The 27,447-nt window shown below is 37.8% G+C and overlaps 1 protein-coding gene across 3 annotated transcripts; it reads left to right on the top strand.

Annotated features, from left to right (window-relative positions):
- The first annotated feature begins 557 nt into the window (after positions 1-557).
- LOC109047388 (transcription factor MafG-like) lies at positions 558-19,489 on the top strand. 3 transcript variants are annotated; one of them, XM_019065108.2, is made up of 4 exons: positions 563-713; positions 7,362-7,490; positions 16,098-16,171; positions 16,555-19,489. In XM_019065108.2, exons 3-4 carry the CDS (start codon positions 16,136-16,138, stop codon positions 17,005-17,007), a joined length of 489 nt encoding a protein of 162 aa, XP_018920653.1. In that variant the 5' UTR covers positions 563-713; positions 7,362-7,490; positions 16,098-16,135; the 3' UTR covers positions 17,008-19,489. The 3 variants fall into 3 exon arrangements, with proteins under 3 accessions (XP_018920660.1, XP_018920653.1, XP_018920665.1); XM_019065115.2 differs by lacking the exon at positions 7,362-7,490 and having other exon boundaries at positions 558-713; XM_019065120.2 differs by lacking the exons at positions 563-713; positions 7,362-7,490 and adding an exon at positions 739-1,090.
- The last annotated feature ends 7,958 nt before the right edge of the window (positions 19,490-27,447 follow it).

The raw sequence follows: 27,447 nt of genomic DNA, 5'->3' as shown, positions 1-27,447 counted from the left end.
AGGATGTCCATTTCATTTTCCTGTAAAATGTTCTCATGTAACTTGTACATATTGGTGTTCAACACTTTTTTTATACATTATGTTTTATAATTACATTCCTACTGAAAAACATCGGTTTCCCTATATTAAATAAAATTAAAGGTTTTGGTATGCTGAGATGATACTTAGAAGCATCCATATACTGCAGCATAGAGGAATTCTTTAAGAACAAAATATGAGATCTGTGTGAAAACAGCATTTTATTTTATGTTTTTCTACATTTTTTAAAAGAATGTACATTTCCATCTAATGCAAAATGTTACCCTAACATGTACTTGTACGTATTGACAACAGACTTTTATAGGATTTAAACTAATAAAAATATATATTGGTTTGCCTACATCAAATAAACATTAAGGCTTTTCGTACGTTGAAATGTTACCATATAACACAGAGGAGGAATTAATAATAATAATAATAATAATAATAAAATCATTTAAAAATGTAATGTTTAAAACTTGTATTGAAGACGGCTCCTTTAAATGAGCGGTGTCGTAGATCCTTCATGAATGAAGCCACGTGATCAAACATCATATGACGTCTGATGATTTCAGTACAAGAGAAAGCGAATCCGAGCAACAATAACACATTTACACATCTGATTTCACTCAAACATACGTTGGATCCTCTACTCACAAATACACGCTCATACAGAAAGGCTTCTGTTCTAACTGGTGAGTCGACTCGATTATTGTTTCATCAAATATGTGACAGTGTTGTTGTGCTGAGTGTGCATGCACGCCTCCACTCACTCTCATCACATATAGGTTATATAGTCTATCATATACCTGTAGCAGCTCTATAAACGCACATGCATTTATTATTCAAAATGTAAACGAGTTGCTGTGTATCATAAACATATTTAATAAGCGTGACTGGAATCAGAGACGCACAGCCTATGAGGATTCCCTGTGTGAATAAGAGGCATTATAGTGACAGCTAGGGGGATGTGCAGAAATGTGTGGATAGACGCGCGCGTGCACACACACACACACAGACACAGCACAAAGCTGCTGTTTCATCATAAGGACGCTGTGCGCTTCAGCACCAGGTAGGGAGCGTGTTTAACAATATGAAATGATGCTGTATTCATATATTCGTATCTAAATGAGCCAATTGATTATTTTATTATACAGTTTTTCCATCACAGATCTATGACAGGTAAATATCAGAGTGAAAGAGGGTTTCATTTGTTCGAATGCTATTCAGATGTCTTTCCTGTAGGCAGGGGGAAAAAGTGGATCGCTTTGTTTGTTTAAATCGGATCGTGGATGCTGATTCATCATAATGCTGCTTGGTTCATGCATGTCTCTAGCTCAGGAATCAATTCCTGGATCTGTATATTTGTCAGTGTAATGAGTATCTGTTAAATATAGTATGACATTCAAAAGAAGATGACTTACAGTGTGAGCTTATTTGCGAAATGTTGATTAATAAACGTTTGTATTAATAAACGCTGTTTGTTAATGTACATTGACCTGTTTGAATGCTTGTGTTTGTCAGTTTTAATTCTACCAAATGTAAATTCCTGATAAACTTTGATCATTGTCTTGAGAATGATCCAAGGCTTCATTTCTGAATTTGTATTTGCTTGCTCTTATGTTATAATATGCGTAGAACAGGATCAGCAGGAGCAGGTATTTGTTGACCATAGTTCTAGGCATCAAGAGCACTCCTGAGTCCTGATAGCCATGAGCATCTGAGATCCGTATTGAGCTGAAGGAGACAGTGACACTTTAAAAGCTTTGGGAATATAGTGCATTACCCATGACCACCCTGCCTGTACTTTAGGAAAGATGCATGTAACAGTTACAGTGTAGCAGGTAAATATTTGGACACCACTTTAATCTGGCATATGCCCTGGTTACAAAACAAAAGCTATTGCAAATTTCCAGCGTTATTGGCTTGGAAATAAAGATAGAGTTCATTATGCACACAACATGCCCAGTTGCGTAATAAAGTTATACATTTTTGAAATTTAACTTGGCCTGAAAAAAAAATGGCAGTTTGGTTTTATTGTGTTCATTTGTTTACCTAACAGCTGACTTATATTTTTGTTTGATGATATTGAAATTTTAGTTTGGAGGACCGAATTTTTCCAATTTAAGAGGATTTTGAATGAGGTGTACAGAATCTTAGCTTTTTTGTATGGTACATTTATGTATTTGAACAAATTTGTGTAAGAGATCTTTTGACTTAATCAACAATGGCTTTGGGCAAACCTTAAACTGCCTAGAATTTAAAAGGATGCCCTTTTGTGTTATAAACCCCATTTATTCATATGTATTTGCACCTGCCATAGCAGGTAACAAGAACAGATGAGAAACTTCATTGAGCAGCAGGGGTTTAGACAGCGGCTTTCTTTTGAAAGATGTATGGTATATCACATGCCTTGTATAAATACAGCCTCCCTTTTTTCCTGCGATACAGGCTTTGACTGGTATTTCTGTTTAACATGAGCTGCCATTCATTGGCTGAAGCTCTGCTAGGACAAGAGTTGATGCAACCTAAAGAAAGTGTTTAATGAGTGGAGGAGGTGCTCCTCATATCTTCCATTTCTTATGCCATCTCTGTAGAAATTACAGTCCCTGAAAGAGTCCTTAAATACAGTGTTATCTGGATGCAGAGCTCTAACAGCACAGGACTCCAGAAGAGATCAATAGGGTTTTTGGGGGGTGTTGGGAGGGGTGTCGATGATGAAACTCGGTGTAAGTGAGGATGTTTTTTTTTTTTTTTTTACTGCAGTTGTCTTTTGCCTGCTGTTGCTAGGCATTTTTCTTCTTTCTGTCTTTATTTGAGATTTAAAGGGTTACTCCACCGCATTAATCACTTACCCCCATGTCGTTCCAAACCCGTAAAAGCTTTGTTCGTCTTCGGAACACAATTTAAGTTCCATAGACTGCCAAATAAATAACAGTGACAAGGTCCAGGAAAGTATGAAAAGCATCGTAGGAATAGTCCATCTGCTATCAGTGGTTCAACTGTAACGTTATGAAGCGACGAGAATAGTTTTTGTACGCAAAGAAAACAAAAATAACAACTTTATTCAACAATTCCTCTCCTCTGTGTCTCTCCAAATCAGCGTAGCACCATTTTGACAAATCTGACTAGTACGCAGGTGGCGTGCGCTCTTCTGTGTCAACCGCACTGCGCCAATGTGCTGTTTTCTTTCAAACCAAAGCGTAACTACACGTAAAAAATGTATCCTTGTGGCGCGGCTGACACAGAAGAGAGTATGCTATCTGCATAATGCTCAGAATTGCCAAAATGGCTCTACGTTGATTTGGAGAGACTTATTTTCATCCAAAATATCTTAAATTGTGTTCCGAAGATGAACGAAGTTTTTACGGGTTTGGAACAACATAGGGGTAAAGTGAATAATGACAAAATTTTCATTGTGGGATGGAGTATCCCTTTAACACTGTCCAAGAATGTTTTACTTTAGTTTTATTGAAAGATATTCTTGTACACGTGAATTAATGAGAAATAATATGTATATTAATTTATTTTTTAAGTAAATAAGGAGCCAGTTGCTGATTACCAACCCCAGTCAAAGTACTAGGGTCTTTGTATTATTTGACCTAAGTAAAAAATTTTAAAAATCCAATAGATGACCTCTTTTATCTGGTCAACAGGTCTTTCAAACTGCAAACATGTTCAATTAAATCTACTTATATATTTTTTTATTGCTCTAGCTTGTCTGTTTTCCTATATCCTGAGCTTTTATATCCTGAAGTCCCTTTCTTCAAGCACATCTATTTAACATCTTGTGTCCTTCTCTTCTCTTATTCTATTGCCTTTCTAGTACATTCAGTTTGTTTGATAACTCAGGATTTTAGCCCTTAATATTTGACAGCTTTACTCAAAGTCCAAACTTCTCGCCTGTGATTTAACTCTGGAATGAAATGCGTTTATGAAAGCTTGGTTTTCTTATTCTAGTTTTCCATTCAAAGCCTTACCCATTTGTGTGGCTGCAAAATCAATACAGCATTAGAAAGAGTCTCTAATCTTTTTGCAATGTTTGAGGGTGTCTCCAAAAGTCAATAATGAATCTACCATTCATTGAGCTCACAAATTCAATCTCTTCGCCAAAGTTGGACTCCATTGTTATCACAGCTGACTGATTAGGCTTTTTTTTCCTGAAATGTAAGCAGGGTTGACTTTGAGAGAATATTTCTCAAGATCTTCTTGGTCAGCCCCACTCATCTATCGCTGCAGTTTCTCCTATCAATTGTGCATCATTGCTTCTTCACTGCTGAAAGCATCAGAATAATTTGCATCTCTTTTTCATGCTCTGAATAGTTTATGGTTTCCCTGCCCTCTGCAAATAAATTGATGCCCGACTTGAAGAAACACAACCTCAGCCATCAGCCAAGTCTGATTTTTAATTTGCAGTTAAATGGTTCTTGACACGTGCAGGTTGTTTGATTATTGACTTAACTCTGTTGAAGAGAGAGATGATTAGATCTGCATACCACTACTTGTTTTCTCTCCTTTTCTTTCATTTACTTGCTGAGGCATATAAGAAAAGAGGTGCTGATCATGCATGAACTTAAATATAGGGTTTCTAAGCCAGTAACAGTCTTAATTAAGGGGCACCATGGCTTCTAAGAGGTCAGCAGGTTGAACAATGACTTGAATGTACATTAGATGTACACCTGATGGTTTTCACTAAAATACACACAACTTTTTTTCAGTTATTTTTCCTTGGTGGGCTTATGGTTCTTAAAGGGATAAAGAAATGTATTCACTCTTTATCATTCCAAAACCGACTTACTTTCTAAGTCTTAGGGTGTGTGTGTGTGTGTGTGTGTGTGTGTGTGTGTGTGTGTGTGTGTGTGTGTGTGTGTGTGTGTGTGTGTGTGTGTGTGTGTGTGTCCAAACAGTGTAATTCAGTGGTCGCCACCAAACATTGGTTACCAGCGTTCTTCAAAATATCTTTTGTGTCCCTTGAAGAAAGAAATTCACACAGGTTTTTGAACAACGATGAGGGTGAATAAGTGATTAAAACTATTTTCATTTCGGTTAAACTATCCCTTTAAGCACCAAATGTTTATGTGTTACCTTGTCATTCTCACTGAGGTGTCATTTCAGGTCATTTTATCATAATTAAAACATTCAGGGCTGCAATCTTTTGCACATTACAAAACACTCATTTAAACGATTGCAGAGGCTTCGATTCTGAAGACAACATTGAAAAACTACAGGAGCTAGAAAAGTGTTAAATCAAGTGTTACGCTCTGCACTGAATATTTCACAGACAATCAAAACAGAATATAAAATCTAAGACATGCAGAATAAGGCATTAACCATAAATCATGGTCATGCAGAATAAGGCATTAATATGTGCTTTATAAGTTTTAATAAAAAGCCAGTATGCTAGTAATATGCATGCTAATAAGCAACTAGGTAAAAGTGAGAATTGGTCCCTGAAGTAAAGTGTTACCTTTAATATGATTTATTTGTGTGTGTGTGTGTGTGTCTGTGTGTGTATATGTGTATATGTGTGTATATATATATTGTTTTAGTTACTAACATAACATTAGTAATCAAATTCAAACTGTTAAAGCTATGGAGTTGCAAATACAATTACTAAATAAGTTACTTGCTTATTATTATTATTATTATTATTATTATTATTAATGCCAATTTAAAGAATACAAATGATTTTACGCTCATTGTAAAGAAATGATTAACAACAGAATACTACCATTGACCAATCACATATTCCAGAGAGCTGTGTAATAATTTCAGGAGCAGTGAAATTAGTTTTTCTTTTATTGGTGGGTCACATTGTGCTGTAGAGGACGAGTAAATGGGGCAGGTTGGTGTTTCTTTAGTGTAGACTGGTCCAATGGCATCCATCTGTGTACTAGTCCCCGAGGCCTCGGAAAAAATAGGCAATCATTAACACATGACACAGGGACACAAGGCCACGGTGCTTTTGTTAGCTCAGCATTTATCATATCTATATGTACTGAAATGTATTTATCATTGGATGTATCTCTAGACCTTGCAGGTTCGAAGCATCCTCTAAATTTATGAACTCTGGCAGGGATTGAAGGTTAGAAATGATCACTGTGGTCATTTGAGTTGAGCTACACAGCCTCCTAATTGGTGCCTTGGTCGGGGTCCTTGCTGAGATCAGGGGTTTTTACCCATCATTTTGCAAGCTAGCCCAAATGTGCTGATGACACATTTTTCACAAGGCTGTTTCCTCCAACACCCCTACGTTCCCTCATTTTATTTGTTCTTTATTTATCCCCCTCTCTCTTTCTCTTTCTGTTACTTCACCTGCTTTTTTGTAAGTGGCTTCTCTCAGCATTTTCTGTTTTCCTGTGGATCTGATGTCTATTCTCCACAGATAATCAGCTCTGACTGGTCAGAGTTCTTTTCAGTGGTTTTAGTCAGCTATACTGACATCACATATCACTGTTTCTGGGTCTGATCAGATCCCAGAGCAAACAACAAACAGTTCTAAAATAATACTGCAAAAAAATCATCCTAACCTTTATCTTCATACAAATCTCAGTTGGCCAGACATAAATTCCAGCCTGGAGACTGTAGTGTACACTGTGAGTTTTAAAAGTTTAGCTTAAACATGTGCTATGAATAAATAGTGCTCATAAACAGCTGTTGAGATACCTCCTTACTTCTCTTCTTGTTAATTTGTAGTAAATTTGTGGCAAACTGCCAGAGGTTTGCAGTTCTTCACTGTTCACTACTGGCAAGTAGTTTTGCAGCAAATATCTACTACTGGAAACAATCCCAGCTCTCTCCAGCCTCTAGCAAACCTGTAACAACATCTCTAACCTTCTTATGTATGGTGCCCACTATAGTGGACAGATCTATACATTTTTAGATGGTACATTTCAACCATCTAAAGTATGTTGTTCCATCCTAACCTTTGACCATTACCTTACATTTGACTGTCTTCTTTATATGTAATTGATTCTGTTTTTTTTTGTTTGTTTTTTTTTTTTATGAAAAAAAGTACATTTAAAATATTAAACTATATGGTGAAGCAGGAAGATTTAGCATTATGTTCTGTTTTAAAATACATAATGTAATGTTTGGGTAAAATTATAATAGTAAATGCTTATTGTAGTATTATATTATAACATTTATATTTTAAGTCCACACACACATACAAGCAGGTGATTTTTGCCTAATCATCTTCTGAAGTTGATCTTTGCTATTATTTTCAATAAAAGCACTATTCACATCGTAAGAGTGCCGCAGAAAACGGTAAATAATGTGCTGCAGTAAATAATGTGGCACTGAACTGTGATAATATGTACTATCTGTGTTGCTTGCCTCAGAAAGCACCAAGAAAGAGAAGCAGAAGTTCCCTGGTTCGAGTCCCAGCTGAGTCAGAAAGTCTTTCCTTCAGATCTGGTTTCCTTCACAATCCAAAGATGTGTGAATTACAGATGCTAAGTTGTCTAAAGGTGTGAGTGATGTTTCTTTTCTTTTCATGATTTCTGGAAAAACAAACACTGTGAGTTGCTTTTCACTTACAATTGGAAATTACATTGAAATAAACGTCATTTAATGCATCCTGTTTGTCCAGAGATAGTCCAGATATAAAGTATAAATTATGTCTAAATGAAACCTTAAATGACATTAAAAAAAATGTCCATAATGAACACATTTCACCTAGTTTTTAACCTTGTAGGTTTCATGAACATCTATATCAGATGTGTAGAACACGTCAAAAAAAGATGTCATGAAAACTTTCATTCTAGCTCCTCAGTGGACACCTTTTTACAAATTTTTTTATGAAAAGATGTCTTTTGGACAACTTTGCTCAGTGGGTAATGCCAACGTTCTCTGGAAAGGTGTGGAAAGAGTGATATTTACATTCTGCCTGGTCATGTGCTGAGTCTGAGCAGCGACGTCTTCCACTTGTTGATCCAGTCCACATTGCAGTGGGAAGAAAGAAGTTGGATCCTTTTCATACTCTTGAAGATAAAGCACTGGTGAATGATGAACTCCTAAGCACTGAGAAGGTCCTTGGTCTGGAACTCGCAAATGGAGGAGCCTGAACAGAAGATCTGGACAGTTACAAATGATCTGCTCTTATCATCTGATCATGGTTGTATTTCTCTATTAGTGCTACAGGATCTTAGTGCTGCGTATGACACTATTGACCACAACATCCTTTTGAGTAGACTACAAAATTATGTTGGCATTAGTGGAATTGCATTGTCATGGTTCAAATCTTGTTTACCTGACTGTCATCAATTTGTAGCAGTAAATAACAAGATCTCATATCGATCACAAGTACTGTATGGCGTGCCACAAGGCTCAGTACTAGGACCATTGCTTTTCACATTTTACATGTTACCCTTGGGAGATATCATCAAGAAACATAGTGTTAGCGTTCACTGTTATGCTGATGATACTCAGCTCTATATTTCTTTGCGGCCTGATGAAACATACAAATTTGCAAAACTAACGGAATGCATAGTTGATATAAAAAAACTGGATGACTAGTAATTTCCTACTGCTAAATTCTGAAAAAAAATCAGAGATGTTAATTATTGGACCAAAAACCTCATATAACCTAAACCACTGTATATAGCCTGATTCGGACGGTAATTGTTTCTCATGTGGCCGTCTGTAAAAATAAATGTACATATCACCTCAGTGATAAAACACATGGATTCGGATGGCGATCTATTCACAGAGGAGGAGTGAGTTCTGTGATCCTACGAACCTGGGAATGCGCTGCTCACGTGACCAGTCACATAATTGTCTGCTGTAAATAAAATTAATTTTATTTACAGATGTATTCTTGTTATTGTGTAAAATGTATTTAAAAATACTTATGAAAAATGTATTCTTATTATTTCAGTTAAACTGAGAACAGTTAAACTGAGAACTGTTCTTCAGAAAAATCTTTAAGGTCCTGCAGATTCTTCAGTTTTCCAGCATCTTTGCATATTTGAACCCTTTCCAGCAGTGACTGTATGATTTTGAGATGCATCTTTTCACACTGAGGACAACTGAGGCACTGAAATACACCTATTAAAAAAGGTTCAAACATTCACTGATGCTCCAGAAGGAAACAAGATGCATTAAGAGCTGGGGGGAGAAAACTTTTGGAATTTAAAGATCAAGGTAAATTGTACTTAATTTGTGTTCCGGGAAACATACAAGTATCTTCTGTTGCTTACAAAGGGCAGAACTAAATGGAAAAAAAAAAATATTTCAACAAAATAAGAAAAATTTGGCCACCTTCATCGTGTTCAAAAGTTTTCACCCCCCAACTCTTAATGCATCTTGTTTCCTTCTGGAGCATCAGTGAATGTTTGAACCTTTTTTTAATAGTTGTGTTTGAGTGCCTCAATTGTCCTCAGGGTGAAAAGATGTATCTCAAAGTCATACAGTCACCGCTGGAAAGGGTTCAAATATGCAAAGATGCTGGAAAACTGAAGAATCTGCAGGACCTTAAAGATTTTTCTTAAGAACAGTTCTCAGTTTAACTGCTCAGAACAAACAAGGGACTCATGCACAACCATCACAAAACAGAAAGACAGTCGTGGATCATCCAGGTTACCACACAGAGTATTAAGAACCAAGGGTTCCCAAACTTTTGAATGGGGTTATTTTAATAATTTCAGCAATTTTTTTTGTCTTGTGGACTAAATGTAAACAACTTTTATGTACAATATCTTACTTAGGACAGTACTAAATAAAAAATAACATGCATTTAGTATGATCGCTCTTATTTTTTGAAAATTATTCACATTTTCACAGATACTGCAAGGGGTGCCCAAACTTTCGAGCCCCACTGTAGTTATGTAGCCTATATATCCGTTTATAATACACATTTTAAAACTGTATTGCATAGCTGCTGCCATAATAAAGACCCATTTTGAATGTTTGCGTGCTTTTCCTCTCTTTCTGCTCCAAGTTGCTGTGAGCAGTTATAAAGTAATGTTCTTTTAAATATTTTCCTGCATTTCAGAAATAAATATGTATGCAAATTACACCGAAGTACAACAATCTTACGGTGTTCGGAAGTGCTCAAAAAGGGTTTAAGCACTGAATTTTGAATTAATTTCTTCTTGTTAACTCAGAGATGTGGATTCGGATGGCAGTTAAATTACCACACGACCTCTGTGTTTGTCAAAAAACATTAGGTAATTTGGCCGGGGATTTTTACAGGGGTGGTGAGAGAAAAACACCGACATCCTGGATTCAGACAGCAATTAAATCACCAACTATCCCCTGTTAATGGTGAAAATCACTTGCGTCCCCCTAAGAAACGTCTCAGGTTATGAATGTAACGAGACACTGCATCCTCTAGGGGTCGCTATGGGGAACACCTCGTTGTGACCCGTGTCTGAAGCATACATTGAAAAAACACCAACGAGTTGGCCGGCGACAGCCTCTGATGTCAATACCGGCGCGACTATAAACAGGCACCGGGAGAACACGTCATTCACTTCTTTGACTGAAGCTTGCGTCCGGAGCATGGCAGGGAGCTAGAGGATGCAGTTTCTCGTTCCCTACTCAGGGAACCATGGTTACAGTTGTAACCTGAGAGGTTCCCTTTCAAGGGAACTTTGAACTGCGTCCTCTAGGGGTCGCTATGGGGAACAGTATACCCACTCCGCTATGCTGAGGGGAGTGCAGGCCAGAACCATGGCGAACACTAAGTACCAACTCTACCATTTCCATGGGAGTTGCCCCTGGGACGTTACTTGACAGTACCCCTTACGGCCAAAGGCCTAAGCTACATACCCAACTTGATTGTTAGGGCCTCGGCCCGGGGTAGAGCTGAAGGCTTGGAATCAGGAAAGATTCCTTTAAAGGGATACGGCTAAGAAGCTAGCATTTTATACTAAGTCTTGCCTGTCACACAGGGGCTACTGCTTGCTTTCGCATAAGATTGCTGAAGGAGCTGTCTCAATAGATCTCCAGTAGCAACACCCTGTTTAGATAGGTATCCGAGGATACATAGGTGGAGTGGCGCCCAAGATGAACGGGGCTTTTACCAACTCAAGAAAGGGCACGAAGCAACCACGCGAAACCCTCACCATATAGGATTTTAGAAAGAACGCAGAGTACTAGCGTGTGAACTTACCACAGTGTGGATTTAAGAAAGTGTGCAAAAACTTCACGTGCACACTTACCATAGCATGGATTTTCAAATACTGTTCTAAGGAGGGGCACTCGTGGCACTCTGATAGAGCAGCTCATAGATGGAATGGTGCATCTCAAATACAGTATGTTTTAGAGAGTCATCAACTCGATCTGTGGAAATAATGCTGGAATGCTCTGGGGAAAAACAGCGAACTCAGTCTCATATGAGAGGAGAACTCTGAATTCAGAGTAGCGCGCTCATAGGCGACCCTTCTTGGAAAAGGGGAGCGCTGCTAAACTACCACGAGAATCGCCCAAATAGCCCCTCATGTTGAGGGAAGCGATGCTTGAAGTGTATAAACAAATACACACTGGCTGAATGGAGCCCAAGGAACCAAGGTCTAATCATCTCAAGAAAGGGAACAAGGCTGAGCGTGTAACCCTTACCGTACAGGATTTTAGAAAGTGCGCAGAGTCTTGCGTGCACACTTGCCACTTACGTGGATTTTAGAAAGTGCGCAAAGTGTTCACATGCACACTGACCACCATGTGGTTTTCAGAAAGTACACAGAGCTTAGCGTGTGTACCTAAAGGTTCCTAAGCATTGCAGAGGTGCTGTACTGCATGGGAGAGGCAAGCTCAAATTTTTACAAACCTCTGGCGAGGGGAGCATCACCTGAGGCAGCATATACAAGAAGACTTCTGTAACTGCCACCTTCACTTCCCGCTGGATGCGACAGCACAACTAAGCAGCCAGGAGACCCCTCAGGGTGACCTGGCCGGACATCCATGAAATTCCCTGCAGTGCTGTGCCAGGCCTGATGATCAAGAAGGCTCCGTAGAAACCTGTGATCTCAGCCGCCTAATACCGGAAAATGAAGTTGGATGGCTGGTGCTGACGAGTGTTTAGTAAACACTGTAACTGAGCACTGCAAAGGAAACTCAGAGAGTTTAATAGTAGACACATAACCACCAGAAATTTAATACACAAGTATATACAGAAAGGGTTATCATACTCCCACCCTCCTGCGCTGGAGCCCTGCTCAAGGGGCGCCTCCTTTTAGTCCAGACCATCAGTAAGGTGGTTGCTATGAACATAGAACCAGCCAAAAACATTATAGGTCCAGCATAGGAGACTGTTATGCGAGAGGTTTCCACCTAACCTCGATCAGGTGGAGAGCTGGTGGTTACAGGGGAATTAGGAAGGGGAGGATAAAAGCAGAAGTTAAAAATCCCGAAAGGGAACGAGTAGATACCTCTGTATCGCTCTGATTCAGACGAGAACGCTGCCTTTTCTTTCTTCCCGATGTCTGCCAGGTTCATCCACAGAAGTCTCTCCGCTACCACCATGGCCGCCATAGTCCTGCCCCTGGCAGAGGCGGCCTGCTTGGTAGCCTGGAGAGAGGCCTGTGGTGCGGTGCAGCTTGGCTACCTGATCAGGAAAAAGGCCTTCGCCTCTATCCAGGTCCCTTAGCAGATCAGTCTGATATGCTAGAAGCACCACCATCGTGTGTAATAAAGCCACAGCCTGACCTGCTGCTGCGTATGCCTTGCCATTTAAGTGAGATGTGTTTCTTGAAGGGGCTTAGATGGCAAGGAGGGAGATTAAGAGAGGATGTCTCCCCCGCAGAAAGAAAGCTCTTTCTACAGGGGGCATCCTCTCATAGCCGTTTTCACGCACCGCCTTGATGTCGGCAAAAACTCTTATGCCGAAACCGATGGATGCGAGAACAAAACGGCCTCTTTCATTTCTTTTCAATCTCTGTATGGAGATCAGGCAGAAATGAAAGGCTCACCTGAGCTGGAGGGCTATGGTCGGAAAGATAACGCTCATCGAGGCGACCTCATGGTGTCACCTTGTTAGCGTACTCTCATGGCAAGTCCAACCTTGCCGTGGCGCGATCCATAACCTCCAACAGCTCTACATACGCAGGGCAGGAGAATTGAGAAGGCTTAGCCTCAGCTTCTTCACCATCCTCAAATATCTCCTGCTTTTCCTGGGTAAAAACCCAGCAGAGCACTAACCTCAGTATCAGAAAGTGTTAAAGATATAACATCATCCTCCTGAGGCTCTCTCTCGTCTGCCGCCGACGAGCGCGAAAGGGAAAGTCCCTCTCTAAATCATTCAGACAGATCCACCTGAAATTCTCACAAGCTCATTCTCCTCCGTGCCTCAGCAGCAGCGGGTCCTGAACCGCAGGAAGCAGATGGTTGCCTTTTTTTTTTTTTTTTTTTTTTTTCGGAAAGAGAGACGAACGAGAGCAGAGCTTTTTCATTGAAAAAACACTCACAATGCACGTAGATTGCCTCCTCAAAGACATCGCGTGCATGCTCTTCACCCAAACAAATGACGCAAAGATCGTGTGTGTCATCGGGTGTCAAATAACGCTGACACGGATGCACACATTGTCTAAACGCTTGCTAGTAGTCACCATGATAGACAGAGAAAGAGTGCTCTTACCGGTTCTTTCAGATGCACACTCAAAACAAAACAGTCAGTGAAGACGAAGAAGAGAATGATGTGTTCTCCCGGTACCTGTTTATAGTCGCGCCGGTAGTGACGTCAGAGGCTGTCGCCGGTCAACTCGTTGGTGTTTTTTCAATGTATGCTTCAGACACGGGTCACGACGAGGTGTTGTCCATAGCGACCCCTAGAGGACGTAGTTCAAAGTTCCCTTGGAAGGGAACAATTACCATCCGAATCGGGCTTAAGACTCAATGGCTGCTCTGTTAATTCCTTGTCATCAGTTAGGAACCTAGGTGTGCTATTTGATAGCAATCTTTCCTTTGAAAACCATGTTTCCAGCATTTGTAAAACTGCATTTTTCCATCTTAAAAATATATATAAATTATGACGTATGCTTTCAAACTTAAGTGCAGAAACGTTAATTCAAGGTTAGATTATTGTAATGCTTTATCAAACTCTGGAACAATCTACCTAGTGTTGTTGGAGAGGCAGACACTCTCTGTCAGTTTGAATCTAGATTAAAGACCCATTTCTTTAACCTGGCATACACATAGCACACTATCACATTTCTATAATTCAGATCAGTTAAAGGATTGTTAGGCTGCATTAATTAGGTCAACCAGAACCGGGAACACTTCCCATAACATCCGATGTACTCGCTAAATCATAAGAGTGGCATCTACACTAATATTAGTCTCTTTCATTCTTATTCCGAGGTAAATGTAGCCACCCAGATCCAGTCTGGATCCAGCCCAGATGGTGGATCAGCACATAGAGATGACCTCTACAGCCCTCAATTTCAGCAGAGAGCACGTCAACTAGATGTGACCCAGAGACAGATCCCTTGCGAAAACCTCGTCACCTCGACGACCATCGGCACAAGACCATGGGAAACAGACAAGACCTCTGCACCTGTGTTGCAGCCTGCAATTAAACCACGTCATGCTGGTTTCGTCTGGCCAGAGGAGAACTGGTCCCCCAACTGAGCCTGGTTTCTCCCAAGGATTTTGTCTCCATTTCTGTCACGGATGGAGCTTTGGTTCCTTGCCATTGTCGCTTTTGTCTTGCTTAGTTGGGGACACTTGACTGATTGCACAGACACTATTGGAAGACAGCTGAACTGGATGATGACATCACTGAATCATCAATGAACTGACTTTAGCTGAAAAATGACTCTATTATCTTCTTGCATTATTGACAAACTATTTTCCTGTTTGACTCTGTAAAGCTGCTTTGACACAACCAGTATTGTTTAAAGCGCTATACAAGTAAAGGTAAAAAAAAAAAATGTCTGGAACACGTCTGGATCGGTGACTAGACAACTCTGACGTTGGTGGAGAACATCCTGGCTGTCTGGAACACGCAAACAGAGGATCGCTGAAGAGAAGGCTCTGAAGTTGTTGCAGAAGATGGGGGGCACTAAGCTTGTGGTCCTTGTTGCTGTTTTCTTTCTAACTAAATAGATTGAATTACTTTTTTTTTTTCTTATTAGGACTTATTTTATTAGATCTTGTTGGGACAAATTTTTTTTATTATGTAGAGTAGAGCAACAACAGCTTAACACATAGAAAGTGTCTTTGTCTCAGAGAGAACCTTTTAATCTTTAACTGAGAAAGAGAGATTTGCAAGCTGGTGCCTTTCAAATACAGCATTTTCATTGGCCGATGCTGGCATGAGGTTTATCTGCATAGCTTAAAGTCTACATTTAAGACAATGTCTTTAAGGTTTTTCCTGTGCATAATTCACCAATTCCAGATTAACCTATACATTGTGCTGAAAATATGAAGATCAAACATCAATGGGTGATGCTGAACATTAATCCATGCATTTATATGTACAGTATATACCTTAATAGGTAAGGTCGCATTGTGTTGTATCAGAAACAGCACCCTTCAAGTTTATACAGTTCTATAAATGGATATGAAGGCTTAATCAATTTTGTGTCCATTAAGTGTGAATCCATATTAAGATCTGTTCTTCCTTTGTGCCTTGGTCACATGGCAAAACTTGTTTCTCTTTTGAGAGGAATTTACGATCATTCACACTTTAATAAGATTAAGGGAGAACAGAGCATTTGCTGAGCGGGTTTACTGTAAGTTAACCCCTCTCTCCACAAGAATAATGTTTTTTTATCTTAAGCAAAAGTCATCTTTTGTTGTCCACAACAAAAATTCACTTGGCAAATGATAAAATAAGTGGAAAAAATCCACTTAAGGGAGCATTGCATCAAGGGAGGAGCCTGTATCTTATGTAGAGATCAAAAATATCATAAAAGCTTGGATTAACCACCCAGATCATCCTATACTGCATATTAACAAATGTAAAAGGTTTTAATAAAGAGAAATTAACACACATTCTCTCTTAACAGAACAATTCATAGCATGGATTTAAATTAACTTTGTAATATATCGTAATGATCAGATCTTTTGTGTCTACGATCCGGACTGAGAAACATCTGTCTGATCCTTCAGGAAAACTCTTTTTTTATTCACAGATCTGTAGAGCGGGGCAGTGGAGAGTGGCTCTCGTGGTATGACTACTACAAACAAGGGCAACAAAGCACTAAAGGTGTGTTTAGATGATATTTCCAGAATTTTTTTTTTCTAATACTTCAAATCAGCAGAAGAAAAGTATTAAACCACATAATAAATCACGCTGCAATCACACATGCATTAGCTACCATGAACTATAAATGAGCAATATATATTTACAGCATTTTCTCAAGCCAACATACTTCAGTGCAGTTATTGGTGTGACTGTTCACCGAGGTCCTACAATACTGATTTTCTTTTTAAACTTAAGATTATTTAGTGTAAGTGTTATTTTTTGAACGTCTGCTGGATAGGACTGTAGCTTGTTTGATATCAAAGATCATTCCAATTGACCTAAGTCTCCCCTGGCCTCCCTTCCCTCTCTTTTCTGTTGATCTCATCCCTTGTGGTTCCCTGCAGGTGAAGCGAGAGCCAGGTGAAAATGGCACAAGTCTTACGGATGACGAGCTGGTGTCTATGTCTGTGCGGGAGCTGAACCTGCACTTGCGTGGTCTGTCCAAAGAGGAAATCCTGCAGTTGAAACAGCGGCGACGCACGCTCAAAAACCGTGGTTATGCCGCCAGCTGCCGCGTCAAACGTGTCACACAAAAGGAGGAGCTGGAGAAACAGAAAGTGGAGCTTCAACAGGAGGTGGAGAAGCTCGCCTCGGAAAATGCTAGCATGAAGGTAGAGCTTGATGTGCTGCGCTCCAAATATGAAGCTCTCCAGAGTTTTGCCAGAACTGTAGCCCGCAGCCCTGTTGCTGCTGCCAGGGGCCCCATTACATCTGTCATAGGGCCCCTCATACCAGGCAAAGTGGCTGCCACCAGTGTCATCACCATTGTCAAGTCCAAAACAGAAGCACGTTCATAATGCACAAACAGGAAACATTTGTAAGTATATTGGTCAGCGTATTCATCAGGCACAGGGTTATGCATGATATATGACATGATAAAATTCAGCAATATCTGCTCTGTGACTTTAAAAATATAAACAGACAACACTAAAGTCTCTCTGATGTCATTAACAACCCTTGTTGTTAATAAACAACAACTTTTATCAATATATATCAATATTACACACTTGAGGTTCCCTCAAAAATTACTAGAAACATTTGCCATGCAGTCACCGTCATGCTGTACTAAAGATTTTAGACATGGCCACTGTATGCTTTTATTGTATGGAAAAGAGCGTGGATATTCTGCTAAATATCTTCTTTTTGTGTTTCATGGAAGAAAGTTAATCATACGTGTTTTGACTGACACAAGGCTTCATGTGAATTCAAACATGTATGACCAACTTGAAATGTCACAGTTTTCATTATCTGGTTTTGGGGTTAACTGTTCCCTTTAGCTCCAACTTAAGTTACCTGTGCTTGATATTGTCCACTGACTGATATACAGATGGGGAAAACTAAATATATTCACTATTCTTTCAGAAATGACACCGTTCCCTTAAGACATAAGGATCTTGTAATTCAAAAAGCGAGCAAAAATTATTTTACTTTCCTGTTAAGTTCAATTCCAGTAGCGGAATGATGTTTACAAGTTATATTCTGAGGAATATGACCAGGAGAGGCAATAAACTACTGTATTTATGCATGGGAGAGCAGAGACCCTGTTGAGCCATGAGATATGAGAAAGCATTTTCTTAAAGATATCGCAGAGAGAGGAGGAATTTACTTGTTTTTAGAAAATATCTGAAGTTGGTAAACCGTGTTGGTAAAATGGATCATTCTAGCTTTGTTCAGAGTTGTAGAGCTGTAGTTTCGTTGTTCTGTGCTTTGTGGATTGGCTGGTCTCAGTTAATTTTCCCAAAGCAACCAAACACAAACTTTATTGTTGAATTGTTAGCAAATGGTCTCTGATATCTTACTCCAGCTACTTTGTTGTTTTCCTTTCCTGAATAAGAAAACAGAAAAAAAAAAAAAGTTATTTATATGAACAAAAAATAGTTTGATATCTATTTTGCAATTGTACCAAAAGTGGCTTATTATTGAAGTCTGATTGCTTTTCTAGTAAGTAGTTGCGTGCAGTGGGGTAGCGCGTGGTGTGCTGTGTATGTGGTCAGGTGGCAGTCTTGTTCACTGTGTAAGTGTCCAGCTGTATTCTTTAAATGAATATTATAAAGTAATATAGACAGTGTACAGAAGCCAGTCGTTCATATCAGCTCCTTCTATATCTCTGTAATTAAGATGTCTTGCACTCAGAACATCTGGGTTTTGTTGAATGACACAATTTGTAGCTTTACTGCAGCTTACTATAACAATCCCAATTTGATGCTTCATAATGGTGCAAAGCCAGTCTGCGGTTCTCTTCCAGCACAGAAGGTTGGGCAAAACACAATTTTCCTTAATGTTTTAGGGCAACAAAAATAGCAAGACCTGAATTATGTTGTGTTTCTGTTCCAAAACCTAGTGACCTGTTCATTTTAAGGCATCATAATGTGCTCTTCTAACGTGAAATCTGTTGTAAAAGACATCAAATGAGGAAGCATGGCATGGCACAGAACAAGTGACAAACTCACTAAAAAAAATTAAAGAAATGCATCCATCTATTCTTCAAACCACTATATAATAAATAGCCAATACTTTATGAGCAAAATATACAAGTGAAAAATACAGTAGAATGTGACTTGATTTGATTGTGACATAAGTGAAGGGGTTGAAAATGAATGTCAGCTTGATGTCAGCTGAACAGGAAAGGTGGATAAAGTTATTACATTTAACTATAATCATTGCTAAAATGTCTGTATATAAATAACTGAACAGTTTTTAACCAACAGTACTTATTTGTGGTATTTATTTATTGTTTATTAGACATATTGTTGGGTAAGCATAGCAATTCTCCAATGTCAAACTCTATAGACTGTTTTGTATCGGTCATTTACAGTAAGTGGCTCCGTTTCAGTACGGATGCTGCCTACCATATGTCTACAGACAGCAAGGCAATCCCTCACTAGGGTTTGGAACAGAGCTATAATATAAAAAAAGATAATTGACTGTCAATCCTGTCATTTCGCTCATGTTCTGTATCTTATGGACAGATGTTGTCTGTGGAATCAGAGCAGAACTACATACAGCATAAAGATGTATTAAATAAGCTTGATGAGACTTCTCTGTGAGAGATGATCAGGGTAAGTGAAATGCACTAATGAAATGGGCTTATTTTGATATGCTCTTCCCTGTTGTTATCTCAGGACATATGTTCAGTGTAATATAAAAAGAAAAAGCACCAGAAGTACTTCAACTTGTAACCCTGATGTGTGTGTCACAGCTGTAAAAATCAGCTGAATGATTTTGAAGTGGAAAGAAATATACACACACACACACACACACACACACATACATATACACTTTCTGGCATTGCAAAGTAATAGCGACCCTGAGAACTTTGACTGCAGATCATTGACTGTGGTTGATTTAAAATTATAGTTCATCCAAAAAAAAAAAAAACATACACCCACCCTCATGTTGCTGCAAACCACTATGAAATTTCTGGTCTGCTGTTTTTATATAAATTTTAAATCAACAGTATTTTTTAATGCCAAGTTTCAAAAAAAGGAAACATGCAATGTAAGTTGTAATGAAAGTAATGCAAATGACTTGTTCACTCCATAAGTCGTATAAGGCTAAACAATAAAATGTAAGTAATTTATTCTCTGCAAATCATCCCCTTAAACACAAGTTAAAAAAAAATGCTTTCACTCTTATACACAGTATTATACGTCATATAATGTCTATCATTATTATTAAATTAAATGTGTATTAAAGGGATAGTTCACCCAAAAATGAAAATTTGATGTTTATCTGCTTACCCCCAGGGCATCCAAGATGTAGGTGACTTTGTTTCTTCAGTAGACCACAAATTATGATTTTTAGCTCCAGTTGTTGCAGTCTCTCAGCCGTATAATGCATGGCAAATGATAACAAAATCTATGAGAGTAAAAAAAAAATATGAATAGACAAATCCATATTAAACCCTGCGGCTCGTGACGATACATTGATGTGTAAAGTAACTAAACAGTATTTATATTGTTTTTTACCTCTGATTCACGCAACGTCCGAACTGTTAGAACTCTTGTGAACACGCTTCACAGCAGCAGGCGCCTCAGGCATCTTCTTCTTATTCTTGCTTTGTTTGTGGTGTTTGGTGGATTTGTTTGTTCTTTTTCGCTAAATGTCTGTCAAGTGGACCATTGACACTCTATCTCCATTAGGAGTGTCAATGGTCCACTTGAGAGATAGGCGGCAGTAATGCACTTATAAGTCTGCGATCCGCCATAAAGCAAGCAAGAAGAAGAAGAAGATGCCTGAGGCGCCTGCTGCTGTGAAGCGTGTTCACAAGAGTTCTAACAGTTCGGACGTTGCGTGAATCAGAGGTAAAAAACAATATAAATACTGTTCAGTTTCTTGCACAGACTGATCATTTTGTGTTTTTACACATCAATGTATCGTCACGAGCCGCAGGGTTTAATTTGGATTTGTCTGTGCATGTGTTTTTTACTCTCATAGATTTTGTTACCATTTGTATACATGCATTATACGGCTGAGAGACTGCAACGACTGGAGCTAAAAATCATAATTTGTGTTCTACTGAAGAAACAAATTCACCTACACTTGGATGCCCTGAGGGTAAGCAGATATACATCAAATTTTCATTTTTGGGTGAACTAACACTTTAAACAGGTTAATTTACAAACAGCAAAATGAACCCCTTCAGGATGATAAATCCTGACCACCTGGTAAGGCTTGTTTTACAGCAATGAGTGGTAACACACGGCTAAGTAATGATGACAGCTTTCATTTACGGATGAACTATTCCTTTTAGGTGTTAACGCATTGAAACTGATTCACTGTGACAAGAATGCACTGCCCTCTTACCTCAACTCCGCCTCACATTGTAGATTCAAGGCCAGATTCTGAAAACATTTCTACCCGCCATCAGAAAGAGGTTTTGCTACAGTAAAATATGCATCCCACATTTTCAGTATATAGGGTGTATTGTTTCAGCAGTTTGATGAGTAATCTGTTTTTAGAGCTCGTTGCTCACATAATGGACTCAACACATCCACCCGTCTTGTTTTGTTGCTTTGAAAAGCAACTTTTTGGAGTTTTTACTCTTTGAGATTTTCAGCATACTTTTATGCACAGCACTTCTCTGTGGTGTTTAATGTAGTTCTTGGATAAGTGCCACACTGTACCCTTATGTGCACATAAATTATTGATACTTTTGACCAGTGATGTTTGTGGTAGTTTGTATTATAGCACCATTGTAAAAGGACTGCAGAGGAGAAAGATATTTCAGTGTGATACAGTCACTACTGCAAAGCTAAATGTGTGTTTATTAGCTCTGTTCCAAGCCTAGTTATCATCCTAATGCATCATAGGCACATTCCTGACTCAAAGGCTGTTCCAGCTGTTTGCTTTCTAAGAAAACCTGTTTTGGCCAAATTCTAAGCCAATGAATTTCTCTTAGTATATCCAAAATGATCATTCAAAAAATTCCTCCAATATGGCAGACATACTTCATACTTAAATCAGTTTTATTCAGTATAGAAAGTAGATAATTCAATTAATTGAAAAAATGTGGATGCTTGCCAACATTCTTATGTCAGAATCAGTTGGAACTACAGACTCTTGTACATCTAATGTGAGAAGCACTATCTGTGTCATTTCATAACATGCCTATGTAGCTCACTAAGTTTTGGGACAGAGTTATTGTCACTGCTACAAATTAACTGTATTGTGACTACATTAATTTAATGGTAGGCTATGCAACAGGCCTTTCATTGTTTTTATGGGTCTTGAATCATTAATGAATCCTATCAAAAATCAGCTTTTTTTCAGTCAGTACATTAATGTCAGAGTTATCAAGCTTTATGCTGATAATTCATCACTTTCTTTGTTTGCTGAGCAGGTGACTGTAAAGGGTTTTATATTTGGCACTCAGAGTAGTTATTTGTCTCAGATTTGTGGGTCATAAAATAAAGATATGAAATGTGAGTTTATGATCAGTGATCATTGATAGAATATGTTTTGGTTATTTTTATCAATGGATTGTAATCAGATATATTGCAGTGCTTTGTATGAAACACCGTAACAAAATGGGTGAATTGTAACTATTTACTGATGAAATTGTTGTACTTTTTTGCAATCTAGATACAACATTGTATTCATATTTAATAACTGTGGAGTTGAACCATGCAGTTAACCATTTTTCAGATGTGGCTAAGTTATTGATTTACTGTTGTATATAATGTATGTTTGTTGAATTACAGCTTCTTTTATTTTGTATATGACCAATAAAAATGTTTTGATAAAGATGAGGGACTTCAGGGACCCAAATACTTATGTATGTATATGTGTGTGTGTGTGTGTGTGTGTGTGTGCGTGTGTGTGTGTGTGTGTGTGTGTGTGTGTGTGTGTGTGTGTGCGTGTGTACGTTTTTGTGTTTGTTTGTGTGTGTTTGTGTTTTTGTGTATTTGTTACCTAGTTTGAGAAATATGATGATTATATAATTTCATCCAGTAACCAAATATATTTTTGGTTATGTTCCATGGCATCGTTATTGACCTAGTTCGATTCATGTAAAAATAAACCAGTGGGGAAGGCTTATTGCTCTTCATTTTGGTTTTAGGAGACTGCTATCATTTAGATGGCACAATTTCTCTCTCTGTGATCCAAAAAAAGATGTCAGTCGACCTAGTTCAAGCAACCTCTGAGAACGTTTTTTTTTTCCTGACGTGAGTAAAACACTGGAGTCATGAGCAATGTTGAGGTGTGCCTGTCCTAAATTTGGGTCGGTAGCATACAAGGCAATTTTTCCCCTCCATGTTTAGAAGTGTTTACTGGCCCAAACGCTTCTTTCATCAACACTTTTCTCTCAGCTTTTAAACTGTGGGATTTTTTTGTAATTTGAATAATTGGTCACAATTTATTTTAAGGTCCAATCTCACTATTAACAAACCATTAACTATGACTTTTGCCTCAATAAACTTCTAATTTGCTGCTTATTAATAGGTACTAAGGTAGTTGTTAACTGTAGTTATTGGGTAGGATCAGGGATGTAGATTTACATGCTTTATAAGTACTAATAAACTGCCAATTATTGTAGCTAATATAATTGTAATTAATGTCATATATCTATTATCTAGTCTATCTAGTGGCTGACCGGTCCATAGGACATTAAGAGCTCCTCAGAGATATGCTTCCCTCCAGAGGAGAGCCCAGACTGCCCCCAGGATATGAGTAATTTGGCACATGGAGGGGAGAGGTGAGCGGATGGGTGATGTAGGACAGCATTCGTCATTCTTACCCACTTCTGCAGCAGGTGCTTGCCCCAGATCTCTCAGCCTGGAGCCAGTGGCACAATTAATGGGGCTCATGCACCATCATCATCAAGACATCCACTCTTCCATGTCTCTTATATCTAACAACATAGCAGCTGCTCCCTGAGGGAGAATTATAGCATACCATTGGCTGTGTTTGGAATAGAATACAAGCTCACTATTTATGTGATATTCTTCACAAATAGTACGGGCAATGGATCATTTAAACAACAGTGTGCTACACGGTCACATGATGTTAAGTCCAGTTATCATCTTGGGGGGGGGAATGTTTTTTTTTTTTTTAGTAAAATTTTATGTGAAAAGTTAGCAGTCTGACCAAATAATAAAAGAGATATTTGTTATGTTGCTAGCATGTTGTTAGCTTTTGTTAGCAATACTTGGGTCTTTCTGTAATTTAGGGTACATTTCATGTCCATTGATGATAATTAAGTATTTTCTAATAATCTCTAAAGAAATGTCGTATTTTATCCAGTAAGAGAATAGATTACTCTAACACAAATATTTTTGTGCATTCTGTTTTTCAGTTTGCTTGACATTGCTTTTATGTCCCTTAGATTACAGTTGTTGGAGTGTCTGCTTTTTGAAGCGATTTGATCTTGAGTTAAAAATAATGAATAAAAAAAGTTAAATGGTGCATCCCAGTCCACAAACTTATGCACTATTTTATTCCATTTTGTAGTATAAATAGTGTGAGTAGTGTGTTCACACAAAAAATTGCAAAACAAAAAAGTACACACTATGTACTGTACTTAACGGTGTAGTTTATGAATTTTATAAGATTATTTGTCATTCATAATCAGAGTCTGATAGCCCCTACGCCTTTGCTATGTAATTAAAGCTGGGTAACACTTTATAATGACTTTCATTAATAAATCATGAACAAACATTATATATTGCTTAATGGATCATTAGTTAATATATATTCAAAGAGTTAGAAACGTGAGATAATGTGCTTGTTAATGTTTGCTAATAAACTTATTAACATTAGATAATGTTCAAACAAATCATTATTTCATGTAAGTTAAAATACTTACAAATGTCATTAAACTTTCAATTCCATATGATTAAGCACTTATTGAAAATGATTTTAAAAGATGCTATAAAATGATTAAAATCTTGTGTTAATGCACAACACTTCTGCTGCTGTTGAAGTGTGATAAGGTTAGGGACAGGTTTGGTGGTGTGGGTAGGTTTAAGAGTTGGTTAAAGGGTCATCAGTGTACAGGGGTCAATTTGATTACTATAAGGGAACACGGTTCAATCTGTTTATACTATATTGTTTTGATAAATTAACAAGTAATGTCTTTTAAAAATTATTTGTTTCCCCCTGTTTATGTATAATTCAAGGAATACCCTGTTTAATGATATAGTGAAGAGTAGAATACTAATGTGAGTGTTGAGGCAATAAAAAACTTTTTTTTATTACAATCTGTTATGTCAGCATTTAACTTAATTAACCACCCTTTACACAAACCTTGTTATATAAGTCCAATGCCCATAACGATACTAAATGATTAGTAATCGTTTATTAACAAATCGCAAATTATGAATAGTTTCAACTTTAGATTGGCTACTGCAAAAACAAGAACAAATGATTAATAGATTATTTGTTATGATGTGTAAATAGAGGTCTACACAACAAACAAAGACCAACAAATGAAGATCATATGAACTGAAAGTTTACCAAATATGTAATAATTTCAGTCTACATTAAATAATCATATTTTAATCATAAGGTAATGTTTAGTAAGTTAACAAGAACATTATCTCATATTTCTAGCAATGTGAATATATATTAACTAATGATCTGTGAAGCATTATATAATGTTTGTTAATGATTTATAAATGAAAGTTATTATAAAGTGTTAACCAGACTCTGATTATGAATGACAAATAACCTTATAAAATTCATACACTACAACGTTAAGTAAAGTACATAGTGTGTAAGTGCACAGTGTATCTTTGGGAAGCAACTAAAGTCAAGATTAAAGATGTGTGTGTGTGTGTGTGTGTGTGTGTGTGTGTGTGTGTGTGTGTGTGTGTGTGTGTGTGTGTGTATTTTTTTCTGATCAATTAAAAAAAAAAAAAAAATACTTTTTCTTCTGCAGCAGACATTTTGAACACATAAAAGGTGTTGACTTTGGCTGCAGCTGGACAAAACCTGCTCTTGAATCGCTCTTGTGGTACTTCAATGAAATACGTCACAGCAAAGAGGTGTTAGCACTATCTCAAGTTAGACTAATTTTTTGACTGGCATGCATTGCTTCAAGTCAGATGCAGATCAGTCTGCACAGTGCCGTTTCAAGCCAAACACACCTTATGCTAATTGTCATCTTAATTTTTTTCTGTTTTATCTCCAGTGACCTATTGTCAAGGAATTTATGAATCACCTGTCAACTATGTTGGGTACATAGTTATAATTTGGAATATTTTTATGATTTCAATTTAGTTAAATATTCAAATTTGAGGTTAATCAAGAAAATAACAGTGTGTTGGCCACACAAGGACTGCCACTGAAATTATGAGTAGAACATAGCTAGAAATATGAGATAATGTGCTTGTTAATGTTTACTAATGTACTTATTAAACATTATCTTATGGTAAACAGATAATTATTTATTTTAAATAATCATGCTCACAAATGTCATTCAACTTTCAATTCATATGATAATGCACTTCTTGAAAATCTTCAAATGATTTTAACAGATGTTATACAATGATTAAAAGCTGTTGCTAATGCACAACACTTTTGCTGCTGTTGAGGTGTCTTTTCCCACATTTCTAGCTATGTTAATTTACATATTATGATCTGTTTGCTCACATGTACAGTATATAGAATGTTTTACTACATTGCTAACGTGTTTTAACTCAGGGATATCCAAACCAGCTCCCAGAGAGTTACCATCCTGCAGATTTCAGCTGCAACACCACTCAAACACACCTGAACCAGCAAATCAAGTGGTTTTTTTTTTTTTTTTTTTTTTTTTTTTCTCAGAACAGCCTGAGGTCTGTGCAGAATTTTGTGGTCATAGCTTGAAACCTCTAGGTCTCATTTATTTTAGAAATTACAAAGAAGAAATCTAAATGAGTAAAGTTTGATGTTGGCTTAAGTCAACAGAATTTAATGTACAGGATTGTGTGCGATATGATAGGCAGTGAAGGATACTATGCTGTCTGATGAAGGTATCTCAGTAGACAGGATGTGACATGATCATTGAATTCGAATATGCCTTGTTGCCTTCTTACCTCAGCTTTTAGACACAGCCGTTGTTAGCTTCTAACATGTGTTACCATGTTAGAAGAATGCTAAAATGGATTCTATTAAACACCGGAGTCCTTTAAATGTTGATAGCAACTGACAGACATTCAAGCAGCAATTCACAATATGCATGCAAGCACTCTTTCTGAATAGCAAACCGAATGCACGTTAAATTACAAGAAAGTAAGAAAAAGACTGATTAGAGAAATGTAGCTGACATTAGATGGTGCTGTCAAGATTTGCCATGCAAGCAAACAGTGATAAAGAGGGCACTGCTGTTGCTGTCAGTCCCGTAGACTTTGCAATCACTCATGAAATGCAAAAAAAGTCAAGGAGCTACACAGAGGGTAGGCACATGTTCATTCAGTTGTTAATGTGAAACTTAATATGGGAGCAAAGGCCAATCTAATTACCATAAGTGACGTAAAGGAGATGAAATTGAAGCCTCAGATTAGAAGCAACCAAGCATCGCTCAAAACCTACAATGGGCAGGACACAGAACCACAAGGTGTGTGTAGACTCAGGGTACTGTGTGACAAGAACAAAACTCATCACCTTCTATTTATTCTAGTTCAAGATAATCTTCCAGATTTCACTGGTGGTGAAAAGAGTGTAAAACATCAATAGTCATGATGTAGTAGTAATACAGCAGGAAACAGAAAATTACATCGTATGCAGATTTTATGATATTTTCAAAGCACTGG

This window comes from Cyprinus carpio, chromosome A3 (assembly GCF_018340385.1).
Source record: "Cyprinus carpio isolate SPL01 chromosome A3, ASM1834038v1, whole genome shotgun sequence".
Lineage (NCBI taxonomy): Eukaryota > Metazoa > Chordata > Actinopteri > Cypriniformes > Cyprinidae > Cyprinus > Cyprinus carpio.
Note: the sequence above shows the minus strand (reverse complement) of the source record. Positions and strands in the feature narration are given on the sequence as shown.